We start from the raw sequence: 27,673 nt of genomic DNA, 5'->3' as shown, positions 1-27,673 counted from the left end.
AGTTCCCGCTCAAATTACACACCTGGGACAATGGTTTTTTGTTAGCGCAGTTGATCCCACCAATAAAAACCATATTGGGCATGATGGGCCGGGGGGGGAGCTTCACAAAGTCCGTTCTGAAAAGCCATATTGATGCAGAGCTCATAAGGTCCTCGACAGTCACGTCTTTCTGAAGGACTTCCGAAGCCAGCAGCCCATACGGTGAATAAACCATATTGCACATAAAGTTCTCTGTCAAGGTGATGAGCATGTTCTTCACCCGTTGCAGGAAGGTCATGTGATCTGAGTTAAATGACAGACTCCTGGGCACGTAGGACGGTGGGTTGGGGCACTGGGTACCCTGAGAGTCCAGACTGCATGGCAGTGCATTCAAGAAGAACACAACAGGCAGAGCCAGATACTGGGCCACGATAGGGCCGCAAGGAAGAAAAGGGTCTGTCAACACAGCATCAAAGCCGCTTTCGGCCAGGGAGGTCATCAGCTCCTTGTTGTGCAGTAGATGGGAGCACCCCGACAATAACAGGGCCGAGTCCTCTTTGACCTTCTTGTAAGTTTTGATCAGACGCTGCAAGAAAGGCTTCTTCTCAAATGCATTATGCCCAACGTCGATAAAAGATGCTACCAAGTCCTCCCTTCGGTATGGCACGGGGTAGGTCTTCAAAGTGTAAAACGCTCCTTCTTTAATGTGTATCGAGGCTTCAGGCGCCAAGACCACGATGTCATGCCCCCTCTGCTGCAGCTGCTGGATGACGTTGCTAAAGCTTAGCCAGTGGCTGCCATCCATGGGGACCAACAACAGCTTCCCAGCCTGGGACACAGCCAAGCTGAGCACACACAGCAGCAGGCCCAGGACAAGCGGACGTGGGCCCCGGGACCCTGCCGCCATGGTGCACCTGCCTTTGCTACCAAGACTGGTGTCTGCCTGAGGTTTGTCCTCTCCCACTTACAGGTTCCAAGAACCAATCTATACAGCCAGTTAATGTTTGATTTTTGTTCCATGACTAGAGCTGCCGTCAGTGAAAGATAGCAGGAAATTTAATTTGAGCAATAAAAAGTTTTCTTAATAGGCAACCACAGTTTTATAACTGGCTGAAATTCTTATCAACCGCTCAGATCACCTTCTGGAGTGAACAGAGAAAGTGAAGCCTCTCCAGCACCTTCTACCCCATTCAATGAGCATTTCCCAGGACTGAGCGAGTGTTGCCTGGGAGGAAAAAGGCTATGCGGTGAAAAGGAGACTCCTCTCCTGAAGTGAGAGAGAACGCTGACTATGGCTTTCAGCAAGAAAAGAAAATGATGTTGCAAGCCCACCTTTGGCCCATGGAAACCGTTAAGAAAGCTCAATCATCTTTGATTCATTCATCCAAAAGTATTTATTGAGTCCAGCACAGCGCTGGGCCTGGAGGCTGCAGCAGAGATCCCCAAACATGAGTCTCCCGCTTCCTCTGTCAAGAGCGACAGATTAACAATTTAAACAGATAAACAGACACGTGAGAGGTTGTGAAAAGACTAAGGAGGAGTCCAATGCTGATGGGGTAGAGAATGGCAGGAAAGGAGAGCCCCTTGAGTACGTGGACACAGAAGGCCTGTTGCAGAACAGATCTGTATTCATTTGGAAAGGCAGTGAGAACAACTCTGTATATAAAAGGCTAATATAGATAAAATAAAACTGAAATTATACTCATCACACAGGCCCAGGGGCGAGGGAAAGGAAGATACTTTGGGAAATTCTGATGACCTTGTTGAAGCAAAGGGGAGAGGTGAACAAAAATAATACGTATTTATTGAGCATGTACCATGTGCCAGGTAGGGGGCCAAGCACTTTACAACACATCTGTAATCCTCTAGAACTGTCCTGTAAAGGCAGATACTATTATTCCCATTTTATAAACAAAGGCACTGAGACTCAGAGAGACAAAGTGACTTGCCAGAACCCTGCATTTCCTAAGCGGCAGAGCTGAGACCCAGGCTGCGACGGCCAGAGCCTAGAGACCTGCTCTTTTTTCTTTTTTAGATTAGAACTATATACCATATGTTTATTAATATTTCATAACTTAGTTTTACCCTATCAAATGGAGATCATAATAATTCTTTTTAATATATTTCTTATTGATTTCAGAGAGGAAGGGAGAGAGAGAAGGAGAGGGAGAGGGAGAGGGAGAGGGAGAGGGAGAGGGAGAGGGAGAGGGAGAGGGAGAGGGAGAGGGAGCGGGAGCTAGAAACATCAATGATGAGAGAGAATCATTGATTGCCTGCCTCCTGCACACCACACACTGGGGATCGAGCCCGCAACCGGAATCAAACCGTGACCTGATTCATAGGTCGACGGTCAACCACTGAGCCATGCCAGCTGGGCCATAATAATTATTGAATGATTGTTAAAAGGTCTCCATCATAAAATATCAGTGAGTTATTATGCACACCACAAAGCTCTATTTTGATGATTATTTATATTATTAGTTATAGAATTCCTGACAAGAAATATATTTGAATCATTTCATTTAATGAAGTGTTTATAAGTACATGTGATTCTATCTCCAGAAATACCAACATTCAATGAAGAGTAAGATTATTGTGTACTCAAGAAGTATGGAAATTATAATAATATTTCTCTCTTTTTACCTGGTTAAAGAAAAGTATAGACACTATAACATATATACTATTAAATTGTTTTCTGGTCAGAAATAGTTTAATAAATACAAAATGAAATTTAGAAGATAAAATACTTAAAGATCACTGAATGCACACATTTGTTTTGCATATACATCAACAATGTAAAGTGCAAATATGTGTGTCATTGGGCTCATATCATCCAGAAATAAATATATTTACCTGGAAATTTTTACTTACATGTATGTAGAGACCCTGCTCTTAACCACAATTCCCACTAACCTCCATTAATGCCCAGATATTAGTATGTAAGGCCATGATTGAACTTTACAACCAATCAGAAGTCAGAAGTAAAGCTGTAATCCCCACACTCATTACCCAATTGATATAAATGGAGGGAAGGCAGAGGGCAGGACTTTGGGACCAAGTAGAATGTGCTCACACAGCAATACCCAGTACTAGCTGGTGCCCCAAAACAACAGGTGAAGGGTCAGGGAACAAATATGGTCATTGCCTAATAGAAATGCCCCTTCTACAGAAAGGGCAAATTGGTGTGCAGACAGAACTGAGTATCTCACGCTTTCCTTTGGGGATCCATTGCTGTTCTATACAATCCAAGGATGAAAGCACAGAGCCCAAAATTTTGACCATGAACAACAGTGGCCACCCACACTTGAGGGATCTGTTAGAAGAGTCATAAACGTGTAACTTTAAAGCATTGGGGTCTTGTGGGGCATGTTCTCATTCTGGTATTTAGAGTAGGTACTTAGAATCCCTTTTCCGTGTACCACCATCCTTCCTCCACAAGCCTCCAGTTTTGTATGTGCTTATAGATGAGTGCACATGTTTGTATACCCACATGCACATGCACTCTGAAGCTCCTCTGTTCCTCAAGCCCTCTCCATCTCCGGGACCAAGATTCTGGGTGAGGAGAAAAGAGGGAGCAATGCCTTGCCTCATTGGTGTGCCTTTATCTGCAATTCTGAAATTGTACTCCAGTTTCAACATTAAGAGCAATAATTCTCCCGAGGTCTCAACGTCATGAGAGTTCATCTGAGATTACATGGAGCCAAAGGGCGGTGAACACAGTCACCACTATAATGATTTTATAACTTCCCTGCATCACGAAGCACCTCGGGACTTTTGGGGGCCTCTGTGTACCTAGATGGTTTGGGGCCCAACTCTGCCCATGACTAGGGCATATTGTTTACTAATATGAATAGCAGGCAATCCACATTCACTCTCAAGAATTACAACCAAGAACCACAACAAAACAATCCAGTAAAGCCTCTGCCCTAGAACCTGAGCAGACCTGACATACAAATCCATTGCTAGTTCTCCCATTCACCGAATATTTATGCGAAGTGTTGGCCCTATGGGCACTATGCTAGGAACTGGCACCAGAAAACCAAGTTAGAAATAGTTGGTGCCTATCAGGAGGACTCCAGTGCACAACCAACCAGGCAATTACAGGGCAAGGTGAGTTGTGCTCTGGTGGGGGAGCATGAGTGGCCAAGGAAACATAGAGCAGGGCAGAGATGTGGTCTTGCGCTTTTTTTTTTTAAATAAGTAAATGGAACAAATCGATTATTTACTTATTTATTTATTTGAAATATATTTTATTGATTTTTTACAGAGAGGAAGGGAGAGGGATAGAGAGTCAGAAACATCGATGAGAGAGAAACATCGATCAGCTGCCTCCTGCACACCTCCTACTGGGGATGTGCCTGCAACCAAGGTACATGCCCTTGACTAGAATCGAACCCGGGGCCCTTTAGTCCGCAGGCCGACGCTCTATCCACTGAGCCAAACCAGTCAGGGCTGGTCTTGCTCTTGCAGAATAGGTTGTCTGCGAGAGAGTTCCTGGAATCCACTAGATGATTTCTCTTTAAGCTGAAGCCAGTAGTTAAGAGACCCAACATTCCACCCACTCCTAGCTCTTTTAATGGAATCAGATTGGAGCTGTTTGTTGAAGCTCCTAAAGTAAAGGAGCTGCATAAACAAGTCCATTGCCCTCTAAATAGTCTATGAGACCCTCCAGGGGAAGCAAATTGGTCTTCCTTGAATCTCTGTAGCGTTTTGTTTTATTCTGCCTTGTATCCTTTAGCAGTTTCCATATCTTTCTCTGCTATTTGTGTATGTGCCTACCTATGTATCCATCTATATTGCTTACAGGTAGGATTTCAGCATCAGCTTTAGAATGACTCTCTTGCTCAGGTGCCAGTCTATGGTTTTGCAGACCTTCAGCACTCAGTAAATGTTTCTGTGTAGATGTGACTTCCCTTCTCCCTTTTCTCTAGGCCCCATATCCAAGTAAGAAAGTACTGAATCCAGATAATTCTGCCACTGCCTCTCAGAGCCAGCTGCAATGGTCCTGTTTCAGGGCTTCAGGACCTATCTGTGCCTTCTGATTCCTGATATCAGCTGCTTTTGCATGGTCACACCCCACCACCACCTCCGAAACCATGGTCAACAGCTTCAGGGCCCAGAATAAAATTCACACTCCTCAGCCTTGGCCTCAGAACTGGGAATGGACCCAGCCCACCTGCCCAAGCTCATTGCTTCTCTCAAGCTCTTCCACTTGACCTCTTCCCCTGCCTCTTTCCCTGCAGCCATTCTGGATCACTCGCTCTTCCACAAATATGCTTTGTAACTTCCCACATTGCTTTGTTCACAAGGACTTCTACTCCCAATCAGCTTCTTATTACTGTTCATTTCATATGCTTACTAAGTGCCAGGTCCAGGCTTTATATTTAGCCTTTCAAAGTTAGCAGTTTGTTCTGGTGATATAGCACACACACCCTTTTGAATCTACTACCCTTTATGATGAAACTAGAGGCCCAGTGCATGAGATTCGTGCACGGGGTGGGGGGGGGGGGGGCGAGGGGGGCAGGGTTCCCTCAGCCTGGCCTGTGCCCTCTCGCAGTCCCTCTGGATGTGGGAGCGAGCCTAAGCCATAAGTTGGACATCTTTAGTGCTGCTGTGGAGACGGGAGAGGCTCCTGCCACTGCTGCTATGCTTGCCAAGGCTTCTGGCTAAGTAGTGCTCCCCCTGTGGGAATGCACTGACCACAAGGAGGCAGCTCCTGCATTGAATGTCTCCCCCTAGTGGTCAGTGTATGTCATAGCAACCGGTCATTCAGCCATTTGGTCAATTTGCATATTAGCCTATTATTATCTAGGGCAGTGGTCAGCAAACTGTGGCTCGCGAGCCACATGTGGCTCTTTGGCCCCTTGAGTGTGGCTCTTCCACAAAATACCAACTTCTGCGCATGAGCCACAAAGTTTCAATTGCACTGTACATGCACATCCGCACGTGGTATTTTGTGGAAGAGCCACACTCAAGGGGCCAAAGAGTCGCATGTGGCTCACGAGCCGCAGTTTGCTGACCACTGATCTAGGGTATTAGAGAGTTCATTGGTTAATCATTTTTCTCTTAGAACTAAGTGACCTCTATTGGTGTTGCCTCACCATTTATCAAAGCAAAAAAATATAGGGCCAGAGAGAGAATGAGAATGTGGAGAGAAATCAGATGTCAAGAAAGGCCAAAAATAAAATCATGGTTGTGTTATAGCGTTTTAGTGGAAATAATCACTGCATGCTAAGTTTAGACACATCACTATAAATGCAGCCAGCAAGCTTCAATCATTTTGATATTGCTATGGGCCAGGGCACTCTGGGAATCTCAAAAAAATTTTCAGGGGAATTTTGCAAAGTTAAACTGTTTCCATAATCATGATATCGGACTTTTCCACTCTCGTTCTCTCTTAAGTGTACAGGGGAGTTCCCTGTACATGTGATACAGCAAAAGATTGAATGCAGAAGCAGATAAAAGAATCTAGCTCTCTTTGACTAAGCCGGAGAGATGAAAAAAAAAAAGTAAAATGACGCCATTCTTCACTAAATCTTGTTTTGAAAAAGTATTTTTTCTATAAAAATATGATTTATGATACCGTGTAATGGGTTTATTGCTATTAAGTTGATTAATGGATTTTTTTATTGTTTTCATTTCTAATGGAGTATTGCTAGATTGAACCCACATAAACAAAAGCCAACGGGTCCTGAGGCCAAAAAGTTGAATGGATGTCTAGGCAAACTCTATGACTGTTCTTTAGCCCAGGGTCAGACTAAATTCACTAAAGGTATATTCCACAACCTAGGTTCCTCTCTTTTGTGCCCTATTTGGAGATCACAGCTCAACTGGGGGCCCAGTGGGAGGAGCCTAAGTGGGCGGAGCCTAAGTGGGCGGGGCCTTGGCACCACAGGAAACACGTCACAGAGCGCCTTGTAGTGCGTGGGAGAGGCCTAGCACCGCCTTCTGTGGCCTCGACCAATCAGATGCGGGCTACGTCACAAGGGGCACACCTCCCGGACGGCCTCACTGGGCACCGGGCTGGAGCCCTAGGACACCAGGCGCGCGCCGCTGCCTGTTTGGCCCGTGGCCCGTGGCCCGTGGGCCGTGGCCGGCCGTCCAACATGGTGGACTACTACGAGGTGCTGGGCGTGCCCCGCCAGGCCTCCTCCGACGCCATCAAGAAGGCCTACCGCAAGCTGGCGCTCAGGTGGCACCCTGACAAAAACCCTGAGAACAAGGAGGAGGCGGAGAGGAGGTTCAAACAAGTGGCCCAGGCGTACGAGGTGCTGTCGGACTCCAAGAAGAGAGCCGTGTACGACCGCTACGGCGAGGCGGGCGTGGAGGCCGGCGGCGGCGGCGGCGGCGGCGGGCCCTTCGAGGACCCCTTTGAGTGCGTCTTTACCTTCCGCGACCCGGTCGAGGTCTTCAGGGAGTTTTTTGGCGGCCGGGACCCATTTTCGTTTGACTTGTTCAGAGACCCGTTTGATCACATTTTGGGAGGTCGGAGAAGCAGGAGCAGAGGGTCCTCGCCCCTTTTCCCCACCTTCAGTGAGTTCCCAGCCTTTGGTGGGTTTTCTGCTTTCGATACAGGATTTCATTCCTTCGCTTCTCTGGGGAATGGGGGCCTCTCTTCCTTCTCCACGTCTTGTGGTAGTGGCGGTGGGGTGGGTAACTTCAAGTCCGTGTCAACTTCCACCGAAATCATTAATGGCAAGAAAACCACCACCAAGAGGATTGTCGAGAATGGCCAAGAAAGGGTGGAAGTGGAGCAAAACGGCGAGTTGAAGTCCCTGATCATAAACGGCAGAGAGCAGTTGCTGCACATTGACACCAAGTAACTCCAGCCCACGTTCCGCTTCAAGCACATGGGGAGGAAGAGCAGGACATTTTTTTGGAGATTGCAAGTGAGCTCTACTTTCAAAGTACTCGGCACTTTATAAACGGTTCAATGCCTATGCCTATTTGTTCTTCTTGTTAGGACCACGCTAATAGGACTTCTCTTTGTTTCTCTTTAAAACTGTTGCAAATGTCTGCATACACTTTGCTACTTACTAAACATCGTCTTGAGGCTGACCGTGTTAATGTCACTTTAAGACAGCGGTTCTCAACCTGTGGGTCGCGACCCCTTTGGGGGTCGAAGGACCCTTTCACAGGGGTCGCCTAAGACCATTGGAAAACACATATATAATTACATATTGTTTTTGTGATTAATCACTATGCTTTAATTATGTTCAATTTTTAACAATGAAAATACATCCTGCATATCAGATATTTACATTACGATTCATAACAGTAACAAAATTACAGTTATGAAGTAGCAAGGAAAATAATTTTGTGGTTGGGGGTCACCACAACATGAAGAAGAACTGTATTAAAGGGTCGCGGCATTAGGAAGGTTGAGAACCACTGACTTAGAGGATAAGAATATTTCTGTAAGACCAGGGAGAGTGCTTCATTTGACATATCTACATTTGACAAAATTCAGAGGAATTTTTTACCTTGGAGCTTTATGAAAAAAATATTTGTTGAAAATAAGTACATTCATATCATTGCGGCGGGACAGAAACTGACTTGAAAAGTAAGCAAAAAATAACATTTTTAAATGCACATCAAAAGCAAAAAAACAAACAATTGATAATGCAGAAAGTAAAATCAGTGATACAAACATATTCTTTCAGAGATACTCTCCTATGATGCATCAGAAAAATAGAGGAGATAAACTTAAAGAGTAAGATGATAGTGACAGCCCTAACCGGTTTGGCTCAGTGGATAGAGCGTTGGCCTGCAGACTCAAGGGTCCCAGGTTCGATTCTGGTCAAGGCCATGTACCTTGGTTGTGGGCACATACCCAGTGGGGAGTGTGCAGGAGGCAGCTGATCGATGTTTCTCTCTCATCGATGTTTCTAACTCTCTATCCCTCTCCCTTCATCTCTGTAAAAGATCAATAAAATATATTTTTTTTTAAAAAAGAAAGATGATAGTGACAGAGAATGGAAAATATAAATCTGTGGATGACAGGCATTCCCAAAGAAACCAGAACAAAAATTTCAATATTTAGAGAAAAACTTGAAAGTTTTCAATGAGATCTGGTTTTAACTTTAGACTTACCATACATAGCAGGCACAAAAATGGCCCTGTAAATCTGTCCACTTCTAATCCCTGTTACCTGCAGACAAGTCACCTGACATGGTAAAAGGACTTTGCATGTATGATTAAGTCAATGATCTTGAGATAGGGCAATTATCTTGGATTATTTGGGTAAAAATGTAATCACAAGGGTGCCTATAAGTGAAAGAGGGAGGTAGGAGAGCAGAGATTTGAAGATGCTACACTGCATTTACATGGAAATGGAAAAGTGACAGAGAATTCCCAAAGTAACAACAAACACTTGTTTTAAAAAAGGGAACAATGCAAAAAAATGAATTTACACTAAATGGAAAGAATAAAATTATACACACACACACACACACACACACACATACATACAGTCCTCGGGTTACGTCGGAGATCCGTTCCTATGACGCTATGTAACTCGATTTTCGACATAAGTCAGAATCCACCTACATAAGCACCTACGTCGCTCACATGGAGCACATACACAGCAGTAATGAAGTGAAACAGTAAAAAAAATTTTAAAGAAAGATAACAATTTCTTACCTTTACTTGTGGTAAATAAATAATAAAAAACATAAAGCACATATGTACATACGTCGAAATAATGGAACTTTTTTTTATATAAATACTGTAAATGGGAGATGGTGATGTAACCATGAAACGACGTAAGTCAAGTCCGATGTAACCCGAGGACTGCCTGTGTGTGTGTGTGTGTATACACTGGTATATTGTGTGAATGATAGAAATTCTTACATCAAAAGAAACTATCAGAAGAGGGGAAATGTTATCAAAAACTCTTTAAGCAAACTTTTTATGAAGTTTTTAAGTTAAAAAGATGACTTCACATATATGATCATATGATTTTTGGCAAGGGTGGCAAAACCATTCAATGGGGAAAAGACAGTCTCAGCAAATATTGCTGGGAAAAGTGGATATCCACATGCTGAATGAGGTACCTAAAATAGTCAATTTCACAGAGACATAAAGTAGAAGAATGGTGTTTACCTGGGACTAGGAAGAGAGGGAAATGGGGAGTTGTTGTTTAATGGGCATAGAGCTTCAGTTTTCCAAATGAAAGGAGTTCTAGAGATTAGTTGTACAACTATGTGAAGTGCTTAGCAGTACTACACTGTACACTTTAAAATGGTTAAGATGGTAAATCTTATCTTAGGTATATTTTACCACAATTTAAAAAATTGTAAAAGCCAACTATGAAGAAATAAACAGTAATAACACTATGTGTACCAATCTTGTAACTATAGAATAAGCAAAAATTATTAAAATTCCAAATAGAAACTGAGCAAAATTTAGTTAAATAGGGAATAGGTTAAGACATCTTTTTCAGAATTGGGCATGTTGAGGGTTTTTTTTTAATAGAAAAATTAAAAATATAAATTTTAGGCATTTCTATGGAACATTTACAAATATTGATCATATACTATCTATCTACACTAATAAAAGAGAAACATGCAAATTGGTGTCACACCGCTACCCTTCCCATTGGCTAATCAGGGCGATATGCAAATTAACTGCCAGCCAAGATGGCAGCCGGCAGCCAGGCAGCTTGAAGCAAACATGAGGCTTGCTTGCTTCAGTGACGGGGGACTCCAACGTTCCCCGCCTGCCGCTTCCGGCCTCTGAGCTTGCAGTTTGAAACATTGTTACAAATATAGAAGCTAAACAAAACCCCAGAAACCTGCTTTCAGCCAGCCTTGCCTCAGAGCTGGAGTTGAAACAGTGTTTCAATTATAGAACCCAAACAAACCAGATACCTACTTTCAGCAGCCAAGGCCTAAGAGTTGGAGCCAAGCCTCAGAGCTAAAGCTGGCCCAGAGTAAAAAAGAAAAAAGAAAAAAAGGAGTGGTTGGGAGCTTCAGTCACCCGCCAGCCTGAAAACAGCCTTCAGCCCCTCACCCAGACTGGCCAGGCACCCCAGTGGGGACCCCCAACCCGACCCAGGATACCCTTCAGGGCAAATCAGCCGGCCCCCACTCGTGCACCAGGCCTCTATCCTATATAGTAAAAGGGTAATATGCCTCCCAGCACCGGGATCAGTGGAGCCGCGAGGCCTCCCGGCACTGGGATCAGCATGACAGGGGGCAGCGCCCAAACCCCCTGATCAGCCCTGCTCTGTGCCTGATAGGGGGGAGTTCCCCAACCCACTGATCGCCCTGCGGCTCTGTGTGTGACAGGGTGCGGTGCCCCAACCCCCTGATCCGCCCTGCTCTGTGTGTGACAGGGAGCGGTGCCCCAACTCCCCTATCGGCCCTACTCTGTGAGTGACAGGGGGGAGCTCCTCAACCCCCTGATCGGCCCTACTCTGTGCGTGACAGGGGGGAGCTCCCCAACCCCCTAATCGACCCTGCCTTGAGTGTGACAGGGGGCGGTGCCCCAACCCCCCAATTGGCCCTACCCTGAGCGTGACTGAGGGTGGCATCGCAACCTCCCGATCCGCCCTGCTCTGTGCATGACGGGGGCGGCACCCCAACTCCCCAATCAGTCCTGCTCTGAGCCCGACCAGGGGCTGCACCTAGGGATTGGGCCTGCCCTCTGCCACCCAGGAGCAGGCTTAAACCAGCAGGTCGTTATCTCCCGAGGGGTCCCAGACTGCGAGAGGGCACAGGCTGGGCTGGGGGACCCCCCTCCCCTCCCCCCCAAGTGCACAAATTTTTGTGCACCGGGCCTCTAGTGTATATATAAAACCCTAATATGCAAGTAGACCAAACGGTGGAACAACCGAACAACTGAACAACCAGTTGCTATGACGTGTGCTGACCACCAGGGGGGCACACACGTGGAACATGATGGGCATCAGCAGTAGGCAACAGAGCAAGGAACATGGCAGGCGTTGGCCCTAGCAAGATGGAGGAGCAGGTAAGCAGGGGCGCCAGACCAAGGTGGGCCCGTCGCTGTCATCAGGACGAGCCTCTGGTGGTTACTGAAAATTCATTCTTTACTCCCGCGTGCTGCAGTGCCACCTGGTGCTCACACCCACTGCCAAACCCGGACCTGCTCACACCCGCAGCCAGTGCCAAAGCCACCACTTGCACCTGCTGCTGGCGCCCAGCGCCAGTCCCGATCACTCAGTACCATCAGCGGGTTCGAGCAGCAGCTGCTGGCCCCCGATCCCCCCTGAGGGCTTTTCCACCTCCCTCAGCTCCTGAGGGGCAGTTGGGGCAGCAGGCACCACTAGCACCCGCTGCTGGCACTGGCCCTCATTGCTCCTCACTATCAGCAGGTGCGAGTGGGGCTGGCACCATCAGCATGTGGGAGTGACGGCGGCAGGAACAGGGCTGCCTGCAGACAGGGGACCAGGGGCTGTGGCAGGAGGGGGCAGGTGGGGGAACGGAGGATGGGCTAAATCCCGCCCCTGTGCCCACAACAACCTTGCGGCCACAGTTCCTTTCAAGGTACATGAATTCATGCACTGGGCCCCTAATCTGATATAGTAGCCATTGGTAACACATAACTATTGAGTATTTTAAATGTGGCTAATCCAAATTGAAATATGCTGTAAGTATAAAATACATACCAAATTTTGAAAACTTAGTGTTGGACAGAAAAAAGTAAGATATCTCATTAATAATTTTATATTGAGAATATGTTGAAAGAAAAATATTTTGGATATATTTGGTTGAATAAAGTATATTAAAAATAATATTTTTGCTTTTTTAAAACATGCCTACTAAAAACTTTAAATGATACACGTGGCTTGCATTATATTTCTCCTCAGTCTCTTCTGAAACAGGACCACTATAAATGATCATGTAAATAAATGCAATTTGCTAGTTCCTTTATCCTTCCACTGAACACCCACAAGCAAAAACTCCCTGATAAATAAGTTCGAAACTCAATTTCTTTGGTCCTACACAGCTGAAGAAAATTGCACAACCCTGAAGATGATTCCATAACAAAAGAACAATCTTGATTGAATCACACCATTGTAAATCCTATTATAGAACTTTATACCCCTCTCTCTCATTTTTTTTTATGACCATTGCAAACCTTAACCACACTACTTGAGACACTTGAACAATTTATCTCATCAAGACTGTTAGAGAACAAGAGGTAGAAATTAACAGAAAGATTGGTAGATAAGTAAGCACTTGGAATTAGTTTAAAAAAATAAAATGTGTTCTGCCTGGCACACTGAGTGGATATAAGCACTAATACAGACCTGAGATAATGGCTTCCTGTTGGCACAGTTTATGCCCCCAATGAAGACCATGTTGGGCATGATTGGCCTGGGGTAGTCCAACACAAAGTCTCCTCTGAACAGCCACACGGATGCATAGCCAAAAACATCCACCAGTGACATCTCTCTCTGCAGAAGCTCAGAGGCCAGCGGTGCATAAGGAGACAAAGAAACATGGCAAATGTACTTCAGGGCCAGAGGGTAGAGCATGTTCTTGACCCTTTGCAGGAATGTCATGTGGTCCGAATTCCTTGTTAACAACCTAGGAATATATGAGGAAGGATTTGGGCACTGTGTGCCCTCCGAATCGAAGTCACATGGAATGGCACGCAAAAAAAACACAGCAGGAAGCGACAGGTACTGAGCCAGCACTGCCCCGCAGGGGTAGACAGGATCTGTTAAAACCACGTCGAAGGCACTGGCATTCAGATGCCTGATCAGGTCCTGGTTATGCACCAGCTCCTCACAAGACTTTTGAAAGACCGAAGACACATTTTTCAAAATTACAATAGAATTCAAGAATGTTTTTAGAAAACTTGCTCTTTCAAAAACCAGGTCAATATGGCCCAGCATGAGATACTGGAATTCCTCCTGGGTGAATGGAATGGCATAGGTTTTCAGGGTGAAATAGTCCTCCTCCTTGACATGCAAAGTTGCCTCTGGTGAGAGGACTACTGCTTGGTGGCCTCTGGCATGGAGCTCCTTCACCACCTCCCGCATGCTGAGCCAGTGGCTGCCCTCCATGGGGACCACCAGTACCTTCCCGCCCTCAGTCCAGGGCCCGACACACAGGAAGAGCAGCAATCCCATGAGCAGTGGTGGGGGAAGCTGGAGTCCTGTAGCCATCTCAGTAGATGCAAAAGCAGCTGACTCCCCAGATCACAGTGTGTCTTATATACTTGTTTCCTTTGTCTTATCATATCATCAAGCCAATTCACAGACTGGCACATCACTGGAGGGCAGGGTGCACTACTTACATTAATCATTACAGAATGAACCTGCCCCTGCCCTTCACCACTAGCCTTTTACCCTTTTGCTTCCCCTAGGGAGAGATCGATCCCCCTGACTTTGGAAAATTCATCTGAGTCCACTGCTCTCTCAGAGGAACTGTTTAGTTCACGCTCTTGTTTTTCATCCCATTGTCAAAACAAGGCTGTGGATGCCCATTCATTCTCTTCCCCACCCACTCCTCTGTGAACCATGTTTTACTGGGCTATGACTGAACTCCAAGAAGTCACCAATGCTAGTCCACAACCAAAACCTCTCTGCTGGATGTGACCGTATTTGATAACTCTTAAAACTCTTTCCTCCCGTGTGGGCAATATTGAGCACATCCAGAAAAATACATATAACATTGCTAAGACGGCTTTCTCTAACAGGAGGTGGACGCTGGCTCTCTGGTTCTGTTCCTCTTTTGCACAAGGACACACCTCATGCAATGTTCAGGGAAGAGTCTACTTGAAGCAGCTGTCAAATGTGGAAATAACTGGAGAAACCCTGAACTCGAGACTTGCTGAAAACAACACAGGGATTGTTGAGATGCCTATACCTACTCCATGGGATAAGAGTTGCCATTATGGGCAATGACACAGTGGGGTCAGAGAGCACCGTTCCCCGAGGGCCTGCTCACCACAAAACAGGAGGGAGCTGTCACCTGGCCTCAGACCAGTCTCTGTCTGAATTCCTCTTCTCTTGCATGCTGAAAGTTCCAGTCTTCTGCTACTCTGCTTCGGGAATAGGGTGTACCTTAATCAGGGCCTCCCTTTAATATATCCTGTGGTTTATGTTCAGGCTTCTCTCCAAGGTCATTTATACTCCTAAGTCCTCATAAGAACAGATTCTTCCAGAACAGGATGAGCTGCATAATTTGTGCACTCCTTCTGAGGGTGGAGCCCTGAGCAACCTCATGAGTCACATGCCCATGAGGCCAGGCCTGCTCCAGAAAGTGACTCCCATCTGTGCTCCATCTCCTTGTCCTGTTCACTCTGGTGATGATGTGGGTGGGCTCCTTGTGACGTCCCCCTTCCTCATTGAGTGTGCTCTTCGGCATCCTTGGCTTCTGCCATACCAACCTGCAGGCCCAGGCCACCATGACTAGCAAGGCTGAGGCTTCCCTTTGGGAGGAAATGACCCCATGAACGATTCACAGTGATAACAGATTCCACCATCGGACAAATGTGTGCACACCAAGACACTTCCCATGGAACACCAGCCGCCACTGTGCAGGCAGTGTTTGGTTTAACCCTTCCTTATAGGCTGTGTGTCCAGGATCCTGGTTCCCTCCTCCTCTCCAACAGCAAGTTCTCTACTCTCTTTTGCAGATCCTCTTTCCGTCCAAGACATAACTCTATTTTTTCCCCAAGACTCCGTTTCTGTCTCCTACTCACAGGCTAAACCCTATCATTTCTGTCCTCCATTCACTCCTACAAAAAGCCATTCAAAATCTCTTGAGTGTGTAGGCTTGAGGCTGCTCATGTCCTACATTAAAAGCATGAGGGCAAATGGAGCCAATAGCTAGGAAGGTACAACTTCAAGTTTGTTATTGGTGCTGCAGCTGCTGTTATTATCATTAACAAGAGAAGCTACCATTAAGGATTCTTGTCACCACCATATCAGTGGCAGAAGCAGCAAGTCACCAGAGTTGACTCCTCTTCATTCTGTTAATAACTTGGTAGTCCCTGTTCCTTGTACAGCTGTAACTGCACTGGACACGTGTAGGAGAGTATATATACCAGGGCCACCTCTCTAGCTTTCATCACTGTGGTCATCTGCCTTGTGGTTATAACTCAACCTGACAAGATGTTATAAGCCAAGTAAGAACATGGGTTTACCTAGGGAATTGGTCATAGTGGTGGTGTTTTCTCTGCTCCAATTGGAGATATAAATAAATCTAGATCAAATAAATGAAGAGGCACGGATGTCCTGGAAGGGAAGACTTAACATTGTAACACTCTTGATTTTATCCCAAGTTAAGCAATAGATTTAATGCAAGACCAAACAAAATCTCATTGGGATTTTTAACAGGAGAAAAAAAATTTTTAATTCACCTAGAAGCATTTTTGTCTTCTGGTAATACAGGAGTAGTTCCTATCAGACCAATGCTCTCACCGGTAATGATTATAAATTCTTACCAAAAAAACCTTTTTACAGCTGTCTGAAGGCACTAGAGAGAAAACAAAAACAGGCAGAAAGAGAAGGAGACAACAGATGACAAGGCCTGGGTAGAGTTTCCTTGCTCTTCTTAGCAGCCACCTCTGGTATGTCTGTCCTTACCCATTACACCTAAAGCCTCAAGGTGGCGCTTGCTCCCTGTTAACAAGGAGATTATCTACAACTCATTTGTCTCCATGTGGCCAGAGGGTGGCCAGCACCTCAGTCAGCCTATCACCCCAGGGAGCAAGCACCACCCTGGGACTGTAGGGCTGAGAAGCCTATACCTATCCTCCATGCCATGGTATGTTTCCTTGGTGACTCTGCTCACAGCTCCAAACTGTCAAAGCAGATTACAGGGTACCAGATACCAACTCCGATAGGGGACTCCAACTTCCTGGCAGATAGTGAAGATCATCACTATGCCAGCCATCAGTGACAGAAGGCCCAACACCTCTGCCCATTGCATCTTGCTATTGGAGTTGCCAAGAACACACCATAGTCACCCAGCATGCTTTAGTTACATGGGGAAGAGACAGAGTGAATCAATCCCAATAGTGATCCCCCATGGCCAGCAGGTCCCTATGACAGCGGACACAGAGCAGTTCACCCACATGCATTCCTACTGTGCAGCAGTAGAAAGACCCTGTCCCCTCCCCTTGGAGTACAAATACAACAGTGTGTTGGCCAAGTGCCATGGACCCACACGCTTCAAAAAAAGAAAAGAAAGAGGAGCATTCTTTGAGCCTGAAACAAAAAGACATTCCCACACAAGGTGATAAGGCGGCACAGGCTTGTGGTGGGAAAGACTTGCAAGCCCAGGCCCATTCTTTTTTTATTATTATTCTTTATTGATTAAGGTATTACGCATGTGTCCTTATCCCCTCATTGTCCCCCGGCCCCCCACTCATGCTCTCATCCCCCTAGTGTCTGTGTTCATTGGTTATGCTTATATGTATGCATACAAGTCCTTTGGTTGATCTCTCCCTCTTACCCCCACCCTCCCCTGCTTACCTTCTGAGGTTTGATGGTCTGATCAATGCTTCTCTGTCTCTGGATCTTATGAGGCGAATGGGGCCCAAAGACTACATGAGTGATTCTGCCTTTCCCAACACCCATTTTAATGGCTCTTTGCATGACACTAAGTCACAGTTGATGCCACATCATGCCCCTAAAACTCATTCTCAAATGCTTTGGTGTTTCCCACCTACTCCTGCACAGAGGCATGGGAATGGCAGGAAGCATTCTGGGCGGTACGAGAACTAAATGACCCAGGAAACTTGCAGAGTGTGCAAGAGCAGGAAGCAGGAGGCGGAAGAAAACAGGGTGCATTCCCTTCCCGGGACCGCTGAAACCAAGAGCCCAAACTGGGGAACTTAGAACAAGAGAAATGTATTATCGTATTGTCTCACACTCTGGAGGGCAGAACCAAATCAGAGCCATGCTCCCTCTGAAGGCTCTAGGGAGGATCTTTCTTTGCCTCTCCCAGTCCCTGGGGTTTGCCTGCAATCCTTGGTCTTCCTTGGCTTACAGATGTATCACTCCAATCGCGTGTCATCTTCTCCCTGTACATTGTCTTCCTTCTGTATATGTCTGTATCCAAATTTCCCTTTTTATAAGGACACCAGTAATATTAGATCAGGGGCCACCCTAATGACCTCATGTTAACTTGATGGTCTCTGCCAAGATTGTTTCCAAAGAAGCTCACATTCTTTTCTTTTTTTTAAATATATATATTTTTATTGATTTCGGAGAGGAAGGGAGAGGGAGAGAGAGGTAGAAACATCAATGATGAGAGAGAATCGTGGATTGGCTGCCTCCGGCACACCCCACACTGGAGATCAAACCCACAACCCAGGCATATGCCCTGACAGGGAATCAAACCATGACCTCCTGGTTCATAAGCCAACGCTCAACCACTGAGCCTCACCAGCTGGGGTGATGCTCACATTCTGAGATGCTGGGGCTTAGGACTTCAACTTCTCTTTTTTGAGGGGGTCTCGATTCCACAGACCTGAGCTTTCTCCTGAAGACTGGGGCAGCCACCTAGGATGGCGTGCTATGTTTGGCTTTGTGTTCTTAAAATGTTCCTCTTGTGAAGAAGTAGAGAATGGTTTAGAGGGGTCAGCCTGGACCCAGGGAGTCCCACCTGGAGCTTGTTTGTGAGAGGCAAGGACCTGAATCAAAGCTGCAGGGGTACTGGGGACTGGAAATAACTAAAATGTTCGTCAACGAATGAGTAGCTACATGAAGTTATTATGCTAATGGAACAAAATATCATTCAGCAATAAAAAATAATGTTATAACATGAATGAACCTTATGAAAAACATTATGCTAAGTGAAAAAAGTCAATTACATTATTACATGATTCAGTTTGTATGAAATGATCAGAATAGGCAAATCCATGGAGACAGAAAGTTGATTAGTAGTTGCCAGAGGCTGAGGAGAGGAGGAAATGGGGAGTAACTGATAATTACAGGTGTGTGTTTTTGTGGGTGATTGAAAATGTTCTAAAGCCGATTGTGGTGATGGTTGCACAGCTCTGTGAATATATTAAAAATCATTGAATTGTAAACTTTAAATGCACTGTGTGGTATGTGAATTACACCTCAATATAAGATAAACCACTTAATTACATTCTTCTCAAATTATCTAAATTATTATCCAACCAAGTTTCTAGCTTCTCAGAGACTCGTGTTGAATATTGTTTTTTAAACCTTGACTCATGCTAGCATTTAGCTACTCTATGGATAATTACTCACTGACAGAAATAGCGCTGTCAAAATGTTCCACAGGTTTGTTCATCTCCAAGATATCCAGTCATAAAGGTAAACACGGGTTTGGAAAGAGAAGCAAACCATCCTAGGAATTGTAGACATTGGCCTAAGTCATGTATTTTCTAAAAGTGTCTATTAAGAATGACTCGGCATTTTAGGGTTTGGTTCCCCTTACTTGCTTAGAATTCAATCCTCAGCTCAACCAGTAAATGTTGAAGTTGCAGCCTGAGTGCTTATTGCTTGCAGAGACCCCTGTAGCGGGCAGCGGTTAGCTCAGGGGTGGGCAAAGGATGCTTGCTGCCCCCTCCCCACCCAGCTCCGGGCCCTGCTGGGTAGAAGTTACTGATACTCACTTGGAATTTGTTCAGACCAGCATTGCTCAATTTCAGCACTATTGACATTTTGGCCAGGTAATTCTTGGTTGGGAATAAGTGGGTGGGTATTTCTTGTGCTTTGTAGGATTTTTAACAACATCCCTGGAGTTTACCTACTAGTTAATTGACAGTGTCACCCCCAATTGTGACACCAAAAATGTCTCCAGACATTATCCCGCAAGGGTCAAAATTCGCCCCCATTTCAGGACCACTATTTAGATTAGGGGCAGGGAACTTCCAATCGCGGGCTGTATAAGGCCCAAGAAATCTTTGGTCTGGCCCTGCCAAGACATTATCAGTGAGTGAATTAAATGTTTGACCAAATATAGCAGGCTGATTTTTAAGTTGATAATTTTGTATGGCCCTCGAATTATGTTATAAATATTCAAATGGCCCTTAGCAGATAAAAGGTTCCCCACCCCTGATCTAGATGATTACAGAACACAAGAGGAGAAAACTTGGGAACAAAAGAGCTAGTACTGAGAAATTTGGATATAGTTTTCTGGGAAGATGCTTCCCAAAGAAGGCTGCAAGAAAACCACATTGTTTTTATCACTTCACAGAAAGTCTCAGCCTATATTGAGTGTCCCAGGAGCTGGCCTGACCTGGAGCTCCTGGAGGCAGAGAATGTGGCACAAGTAGAACTGCTTAGGGGGGGGATGATGAGGTGCATGAGGCTGGTGAGGAGGTCCTGGGTGGGATAAGTGGCTTCAGAACATCCAGGGCTGCCCAGGGCCTCGTTTTTTGAGGGTCTCCCAGTGGGAACCACCTGCTGGGTGCCTCAGGGGCTTCCCCAAGACATCTTGGGCAGAAACGCCCAGGAGCCCTGGAGGTGGCTGAGTCCCTCCTTGGGCAGAGGAGGCTGGTGGGGCTGTGGTCAGAGTCACACTAACCTGGGCGTAAGTGGGAAGAGATCTCATGCTCTCCCACACAGGTGAGGCTGGGAGCGCACAGGCTGCCCTGAGGATAGGCACCCTTGATTGTGACTCTGTGTTATGCAAGGATTGTTTGCTAAGCACTGGTTCCCTAAAGGCTTTGCACATATTTGAAAGAAATATGAGTATGCATTTGAAGTCAGGCCAATAGTTACCAATACAACAGGCTTGCTGACTTGATATGTGAACTCGAATTTCATCGTTTATTAATTTGAAGTTCTCAGATTATTTCTGAAGTTAAATGTGTTTTCAAACTTTTATTGGCCACTTCTGTTGTTTATGTATTGCCTGATCATGATATTTGCCTACTAAGGAGTGTCGAGGTTTTTGTGGTTTTTTTAGCTATAAATCAGGCATTAATTTTTTCTGTTTGATGATGTATCTTCTTTTTTAAAATATTTATTGGATGAGGCCATATAACAAAACAAATTATGTTAATGTGAACAATTCAGTGGCATTTCGTCCCTTCACGATGTTGTGCCCCCGCCATGTCTACATGACTCCCATTCTCATTATTCCAAAGTGCACACTTTTTCATAGTGTTGAAATGGTTTAATTGTTTGACCAGTGAAACTGATTTTGATCACTGCAACTTAATTTCTAATAATTACACATACAAGTTGACACAGAATTCTCTCTGTGGTGACACGCAGGGACTGCTAACTGAGACACAGATGAAAGCCAAGCACAGGCAAAGCTTCAAGGCCCAAAAAGCACACTCACGACAGCCTGTTTTTTTCAATGTGAGTAAATAGAACTTTTTTTTTTTTGCAAAAATATATGATTGGTACCAAGGTATCAAAAATGATATTTTTCCTTCCTTCTTATAGCCAATGATTCTTTTTACACTTTTGCTTATTAACTTCTTAATTAAATGTTATTGACATACGAGGTTTCTATGCCCTGTGCTTCCTGGAGTTTGTCCAATTATGCTCTTCACCCCTGTAGCTACCATTGACCGTATCAACAGAGATATTGGCAGATATTAAAGAAGGTTGGTAAGGGTCTTTGGGACCTCTTTGAGGCTTTCTTTCTGATGAAAAAACAATGCATTGAAAAAGAGAATTCTGGTCTGAAAGTTTACGTGATCTGAAGCTTTTCGAAGGTGTAAAAATTCAAATAATATTTTTTTAAAAACAAACACAAGTTTTTATTTTTCAAAGCCCTCTTTCCTCATCTGTCAGAGGGAATCTACAAACCCTTGCCTTAGGTCAGAGGTCAACACGCTCTCTCTGTAAAGGGTTAGATAGTAACTAGACTGAGTGTGCCACGTACCCCTCTGTCTCATAGTTCTGATTGTTTTTAACGTCCTTTTTAAAATATAAAAACCATTCTTAGCTCTAGACCATATAGCAACAGGCCTGTGGGCTGAAGTCCATTTGGTTCACCAACTATAGTTTGTTAACCCCTGGTTTAGGGACCAGGGAAAAAGCATGGCACAGAGTTGGAAGAATGGGTTTTGACCTGGACTACCCTCTTAGCTGTGTCTCTTGGTCAAGGCTTCACCTGTTTCTTCAACAGGTAAGTGCAGGATTTGGCTTGGAAAATTTTAAGGCTCCTTCCATGACTGTCCCCAGGTTACCCAGTTAAAGATAACTGCTGCTGTTGCCAGGCATGAGTGCTATCTCATTCAAAGTCTCTGCATCATTCAAACCCTCAGCCTCAGGTCTCCTCCACCCCCTCCTCCTAGCCTGGCATCCCTTTCGTCAGGTGGCCCTCCCAGGTGACAATCAGAGGAGGAGCCAGACCAGTGAGGGAAGCAGAGAGTGAAGAAACGGGGCAATCACAAAGAAATAAAGCCACCCACCTGAGACAAGACCCCTTTCTTCTTACAGTTGGTCCCTCCAATGAAGACCATGTTGGGCAAGACTGGTCTGGGATACTCGAACACAAAGTCATATCTCAAGAGCCAAATGGAGCCCTTCTGATATGAGGTGGGTAAGTGTACCTATCTCTTGAGGAGGTCTGATGCGAGGTCTTCGTACTTTGAAAACAGAAAGTGAAATACGAGGTTCTCCAAATGATTAACAAGGAAGTTGGCCACCCGCTGGGAGAAAGTCATCCTGTCTGAGAACTGGGTGTAGCACCTGGGGATGTAGGACACGGGGTTCGGGCTTCGGCTGAACGTATGCTCCAGGGCAAACGGGAAGCCCCTGAAGAGGTACACGGAGGGCAGGCCCAGGAACTCGGCCAGGATCACCCCGCAGGGCATGGCCGGGTCTGTGAACAGGGCATCGAACTTGCTCTCCCGGAGGAAGCTCAGAGTGGCCGAGTCCCTCAGGAGGCTCTGGCAGTTGATGAAGCACAGGTCAACGACGACCATGTTATTCCTGTACTCCACCAGGGGAGCAGTCAGGAGCGATCTCTCAGCGAAGTGCCGGTTCCCAAAGGTACGGAAGCGTCTCTGTAACTCTTCCTGGTCGTAGGGCACCGCATAGATTTTCCTGGTGTAGTGTTTGGACTCTTTCAGAAGCAAATTGACTTCTGGCACCAGCACCACGATGTCATGGCCCCTGTCACTAAGCACCTCAATTATGCCCTTCATACTGAGCCAGTGGCTTCCATCCTGGGGGACCACCAGCAGCTTGTCACTGAGAGTCACACCCCAAAGCCCTAAGAGGAAAACCCCTGCAGAAATGCCCCGGACCGCACGGGGGAGGCAGGCCATCCCTGTGGAGTGCAGGTAGCAGCAAGAGTAAATGGGTTACGCTGCCTGACCCCGAGGGCTCCCGGCTATTTCCCCTACACTGACTACCTGCCCCTCTTCACAGACCTGGCCTACTTCTCTGTGCTCTGAATTTTGCCCTCTAATAAGCAAGAACCTACATTAATATTTAACTATTTCTAAGAACACAGGTAACTTGAGCCAACCATGCTTCTTAGCTCTTGCCTAAGCTTCTGGGTTTAGTTCTTCTCTTTGTCTGCACCAACCTGTCTCTCTGGTTGGAGGACAACCTGGACAGGCCCCAGGAGGCCCACCGCAGCCCTGCCTTCTCTCCTGAGCACCAGAACTCCACAGCATCAGTGAAGACCATGTTCACAGATGAATAGCTGTCCATGCTGCTCTGCTTACTTGTCAACTCTCCTCACAGTGGAAAGGAAGCATGAACAGATGTAAATTCATGATTTGAACAACACAATGGAACTGCTCACTCCAAATCCTGGTTACCACAGCCGTGGCCGGATTAAAGGAAGGCACAGAGAAGCCTAATAGAACGTCCCACCGCCCCCTGCTCCCAGCTATACCACTGTTATTGGGGAGTTTTGTTATAGCAGAAGATAGAATCTAATCCTAACATATGTGCTCTGACACCACACATCTCACTTTGCGGTTAAGAGCACGAATGCTGGAGCCAGCCTGCCCCTACCAAGCTGTGCGACCTCACCACCCTTCCCCTGCATTGCTGCACCTGCCAGCTGGGGGTTGCATCAGTCCCTCCCCTGAGGGGTGGTGAGAATGAGCTGAGTGCAGTTCCCTTGGAAGGGCTCCATCTGGGTTTGGTCGGACACTCTCGGCGTCAAAAAGTGACCCTGCATGACCTGCACTGTGAATACAATAACCATAGGAGGAGTGAAGGGGACAGAAGAGGAGGCAGAAATGAAGAAGAGAAGAAAATGTAGAAATATGAAATGGTGGGAAGGTGTCAGGTGACAGGGCACTTGATGGAGGTGCACCAGCAGTTGGAAGAAGGTGGCTCCAGCACAGGGCTCCCCGACATGTTCAGTTTCTAAAACAATTTCCCATTGTCTTCATTTCTTAGGGCCACTGTAACAAAGCACCACACTGTGGTGGCCTGAAAAACAGAGCTTTATTCCCATAGTCTGCAGGCTGGCAGTCTGAGGTCAAGGTGTCAGCAGGACTGGTTCCTTCTGAGGCCTGGGTAGGGGATCTGTTCCAGCCTTGCTCCGGCTCCTGGTGGTTTGCAGGCCATCTTTGTTGTTCCTGAGTTTGTAGAACATCAGGCCATTTCTGCCTGTGTCCCTGTCTGTGTCCAAATTTCCCCTTCATATAAAGACACCAGTCATGTTGGACTAAGGCCCACCCACCCTAATGACCTCATTCAATTTAACTAGTTACAGCTGCAAAGACTGTATTTTCAAATAAGGTCACATTGTAAGGTATTGGGCGTAAGGACTTCAATAAAACTTTTTGGGGGAACACAATTCAACCCTATCACTCACCCTTCATCTCATGCAATACAAAGCCCTGGCTGACCATCGTTCTACCGATGAGAAACGGAGGCTTGTTGCCTACAAAATGACATTTTTGGGTAACTTGCAGCTTCAGAAGAAAAAATAGAATTGGCTACTTCTAGATCAGCCTTTCTCAACCTTTTGGCCTCAGGACTCCTTTTTACTCTCAATGCGTGAAGACCCCAGAAATGTTTGTTTATGTGGGTAACATATATTCAAATAAACTGTTTCAGAAATTGAAACTGACACATATAAAAAGTACTTCCTCATGAATTTGAGATAACAAGATGAAACCCATTACAAGTTGACATCTTTTCTAAGAAAGTAACTGTAAATTTCCCAAAACAAACAAAAAAAGTAGTCAAAAGAGTGATGTCGCTTTACCTTTTTTGCAAGTCCCTTTAATGTCTGACTGGAGGAGAGGGACTCTCCTGTCAGCATGTGCACTTGCTCTGCTGTGGTTTTGCACGTTGTGAAGTCTTGGGAAAACTCCCCAGGACCAAGCAAACTAAAATTTAATAGTCTTAGTACTATTAAGGAAACAGGTTGACCTTGCAGACCCCTGAAAGGGTCTCGGGGATCCTCAAGGTTTCCAAAACACCCTTTGAGAATCACTGTTCTAGATTAGGGGTGGACAATTACTTTTCTTTAAAGCCATAAATAGTACATAGTTTGGATGTTGTGGGCCATCTGTTCTCCTTGGCAATGATTTAGTTCTGCTGTTGTACCAGGAGAACAACCATAGGCAACATTAAACAAATGGACACGGCTGTGTCCCCATCACTCTTGTTCATGACAACAGGAAGCGGGTGAGATTCCACCTGTGGGCTGCAGTTGGACAACCTCAGTTCCAAACAGTGATAAAAACCACGGTGTTGACTCTTCCCTGCAAATCCACATGCCGCTCCTTCCCTTCATTCCAGATTCACTCAGTGTTATCTCAAAGAAAGCTTCTCTGATGGCCCCATTATCACAGGGCCCAGCCCATCACTCTGAAGCCCCATCTCCCTCCTCATTTCGCTTCACCCCTTTCGCCATCACCTAACCTGTTACTTATTTACTATGCGCCTCCCCCACCTAGAACAAGAGCACTTTAAGGGCGCTGTATGCCCAGTGTCCAGAACAGTGCCAGCATACAACAGGCACTCGATCCAAGTTTGCTGAATGAATAAACTTGCTTTTGATTTGCCTGTTTGTTTTAGTCTCACATTTCAATTTCTCTTTTGTTTTTTTTAGTTGTGAGGATTCACCCAAGAAACAGAACATTTAAAGAACCATGTGCTTTTTTTTTTTTTTTTTTTTTTAGAAAAGCTGGTCAATGACACTATGAGCATGGAGTCTGCCCCTTGCCTTTAGGAAATTAAAATCTGAGAAGTATAAGTCTAAACAGCATGCAGTGAGAGCCTGAGGTAGGAGTCGGAAAGCCAGGTCTCCTTCCAGCTCTTCCACCTGCCCGGGGTGGGACCCATCTCCTGATCTTCAGGTTTTTCGACCGAGACTTAGGGAGAGGGTCATGTTTGTCCTGCCTGATTTGGCACATTGCTGAGGGAGGTCCAAGAGGCCGAGGGAACCAGGCTGTCTAAGGGAGAGGCGGTTTCCAGTGTGGCTAGAACAGACTCGCCCACAGCTAGTCACGCACAGCTGAACTGGCACGCAAAGTCCTCTCCTAACCCATGCCTGTTGGCACAGGAGGCATGCTGGGATAGGGAAGGGAGGAAAAGCCTGAGGAACAAGATAGAAAGGATCACCCAAGCACAAAGCTGGGCCCAAGAACACAGCCAAGATGCAAATTCATTGCAGCCAAATTAAACTACAATGAGGTGTCACCTCATGCCTACCAGAATGGCAGTCACAAGAAGCAAACTTTCATTGCAGCCTTCAGGGGAGTGATCAGGGCAAGAAGGTGGCAGCATTCTGGTTTGGGTCCATCTAAACGACAATAAGACTCCCAGATGGTCACAAAGGGAGCACAATGCAGGTCCGCTCCTCCAGGGCAAGCACAGCCCAGCAGGCTCTTTCTAAAAACAATGCATCTGGACGGCCAACGTTATGTTTCACAATTTGTAACTGACTAATGTGTGTCTCCCCATTGAACTGCAAGCCATGCACACAGAAGGCTCTCAATAGATATTTGTTCAATGACGAACCTTTGATGTTAAACAACAACAACAACAAAAAGGGTCAACTGTACGTTATTCTGTAACACTGCAAAATCAACAAATGCCATGTCCACTGAGTGATTAGAGGCCATTGCTGTAAGTCAAACAACCTCGGCCAATTCCACAGGCAGGACATTTCCTGAAAAGTCTCCAGTGCACAGAGGGAGACAATCAAGTGTACAGGTTAGGCACCAGGGTCCTAAAGTCAGAATGTTGAGTTCGTTGTGCAAGAATGTTCACAGCAGCATATTCTTCACAGCTGAAGAGTAAAAACAACCTAATGTGTGTGGACTGATGAACAGATAAACTATAATTTAGCCATGGAATATTACTCTGCCATAAAAAAGAATGAAAGGTTTATACAAGCTACAAAAAGATAGACTGTGAACACTAAGTGAAAGAAGTCAGTCACAAAGGACCATATATATCACCTGATTCCATTTGCGTGAAATATCCAGAACAGGCAAATACACAGAGACAGAAAGTAGATTTGAGATTGTCAGGGGGAGTGACTGCTAGTGGGCATGGGATTTCATTTTGGAGTGGGGAAAATGCCCTGGAGTTAGAGAATGGTGATGGTTGCTTGTGTTCATGAATATACTAAAGACCACAGCATTGTATGCTTATAAAGGATGAAAGTTATGATATGACTTATAGCTCATTTTTTAAAAAAAAGAATGTCTGCCCCGGCCCACATGGCTCAGTCAGTTGGGCATTATCGTGCGCACTGAAGAGTTGCTGTTTCGATTCCCCATCAGGGCACATTCCTCAGTTTTGGGCTCAATCCAGAAGGGGGTGTGGTGTGCAGGG

General features: G+C 45.7%; 3 protein-coding genes across 5 annotated transcripts in view; 1 reads left to right on the top strand and 2 right to left on the bottom strand.

The window, feature by feature from the left end:
* Positions 1–27,673, bottom strand: part of LOC139015126 (UDP-glucuronosyltransferase 1A1-like) — a 51,599-nt gene that overhangs the window by 9,747 nt on the left and 14,179 nt on the right. Inside the window, exon 1 of one of the 3 annotated variants that reach the window (XM_070422445.1) lies at positions 13,256–14,119. The exons of 1 other annotated variant lie outside the window; for it this stretch is intronic. In XM_070422445.1, the coding sequence (XP_070278546.1) occupies positions 13,256–14,119 (864 nt within the window). Of the gene's footprint in view, positions 1–22; positions 898–13,255; positions 14,120–27,673 lie in introns of those variants that run through there. One more of the 3 variants, XM_070422444.1, reaches the window with a different exon arrangement.
* On the top strand, positions 7,070–8,796 carry LOC139015128 (dnaJ homolog subfamily B member 3-like). The gene has a single exon (XM_070422449.1). The coding sequence runs from the start codon at positions 7,086–7,088 to the stop codon at positions 7,800–7,802; it is 717 nt and encodes a 238-aa protein (XP_070278550.1). The 5' UTR covers positions 7,070–7,085; the 3' UTR covers positions 7,803–8,796.
* Positions 22,294–23,178, bottom strand: LOC139015416 (UDP-glucuronosyltransferase 1-6-like). The gene is given in 1 exon segment (XM_070423234.1): positions 22,294–23,178. A coding segment is annotated over 1 exon segment (885 nt).

Source organism: Myotis yumanensis, unplaced genomic scaffold (genome assembly GCF_028538775.1).
Source record: "Myotis yumanensis isolate MYYU_CA2020_CCGP unplaced genomic scaffold, mMyoYum1.0.hap1 SCAF_8, whole genome shotgun sequence".
Lineage (NCBI taxonomy): Eukaryota > Metazoa > Chordata > Mammalia > Chiroptera > Vespertilionidae > Myotis > Myotis yumanensis.
This window is presented reverse-complemented; position numbering and strand designations above follow the sequence as displayed.

Coding starts and splice junctions, on each gene's coding strand:
- LOC139015128 (XM_070422449.1), top strand. CDS start 7,086: ATGGTGGACTACTACGAGGTGCTGGGCGTGCCCCGCCAGGCCTCCTCC.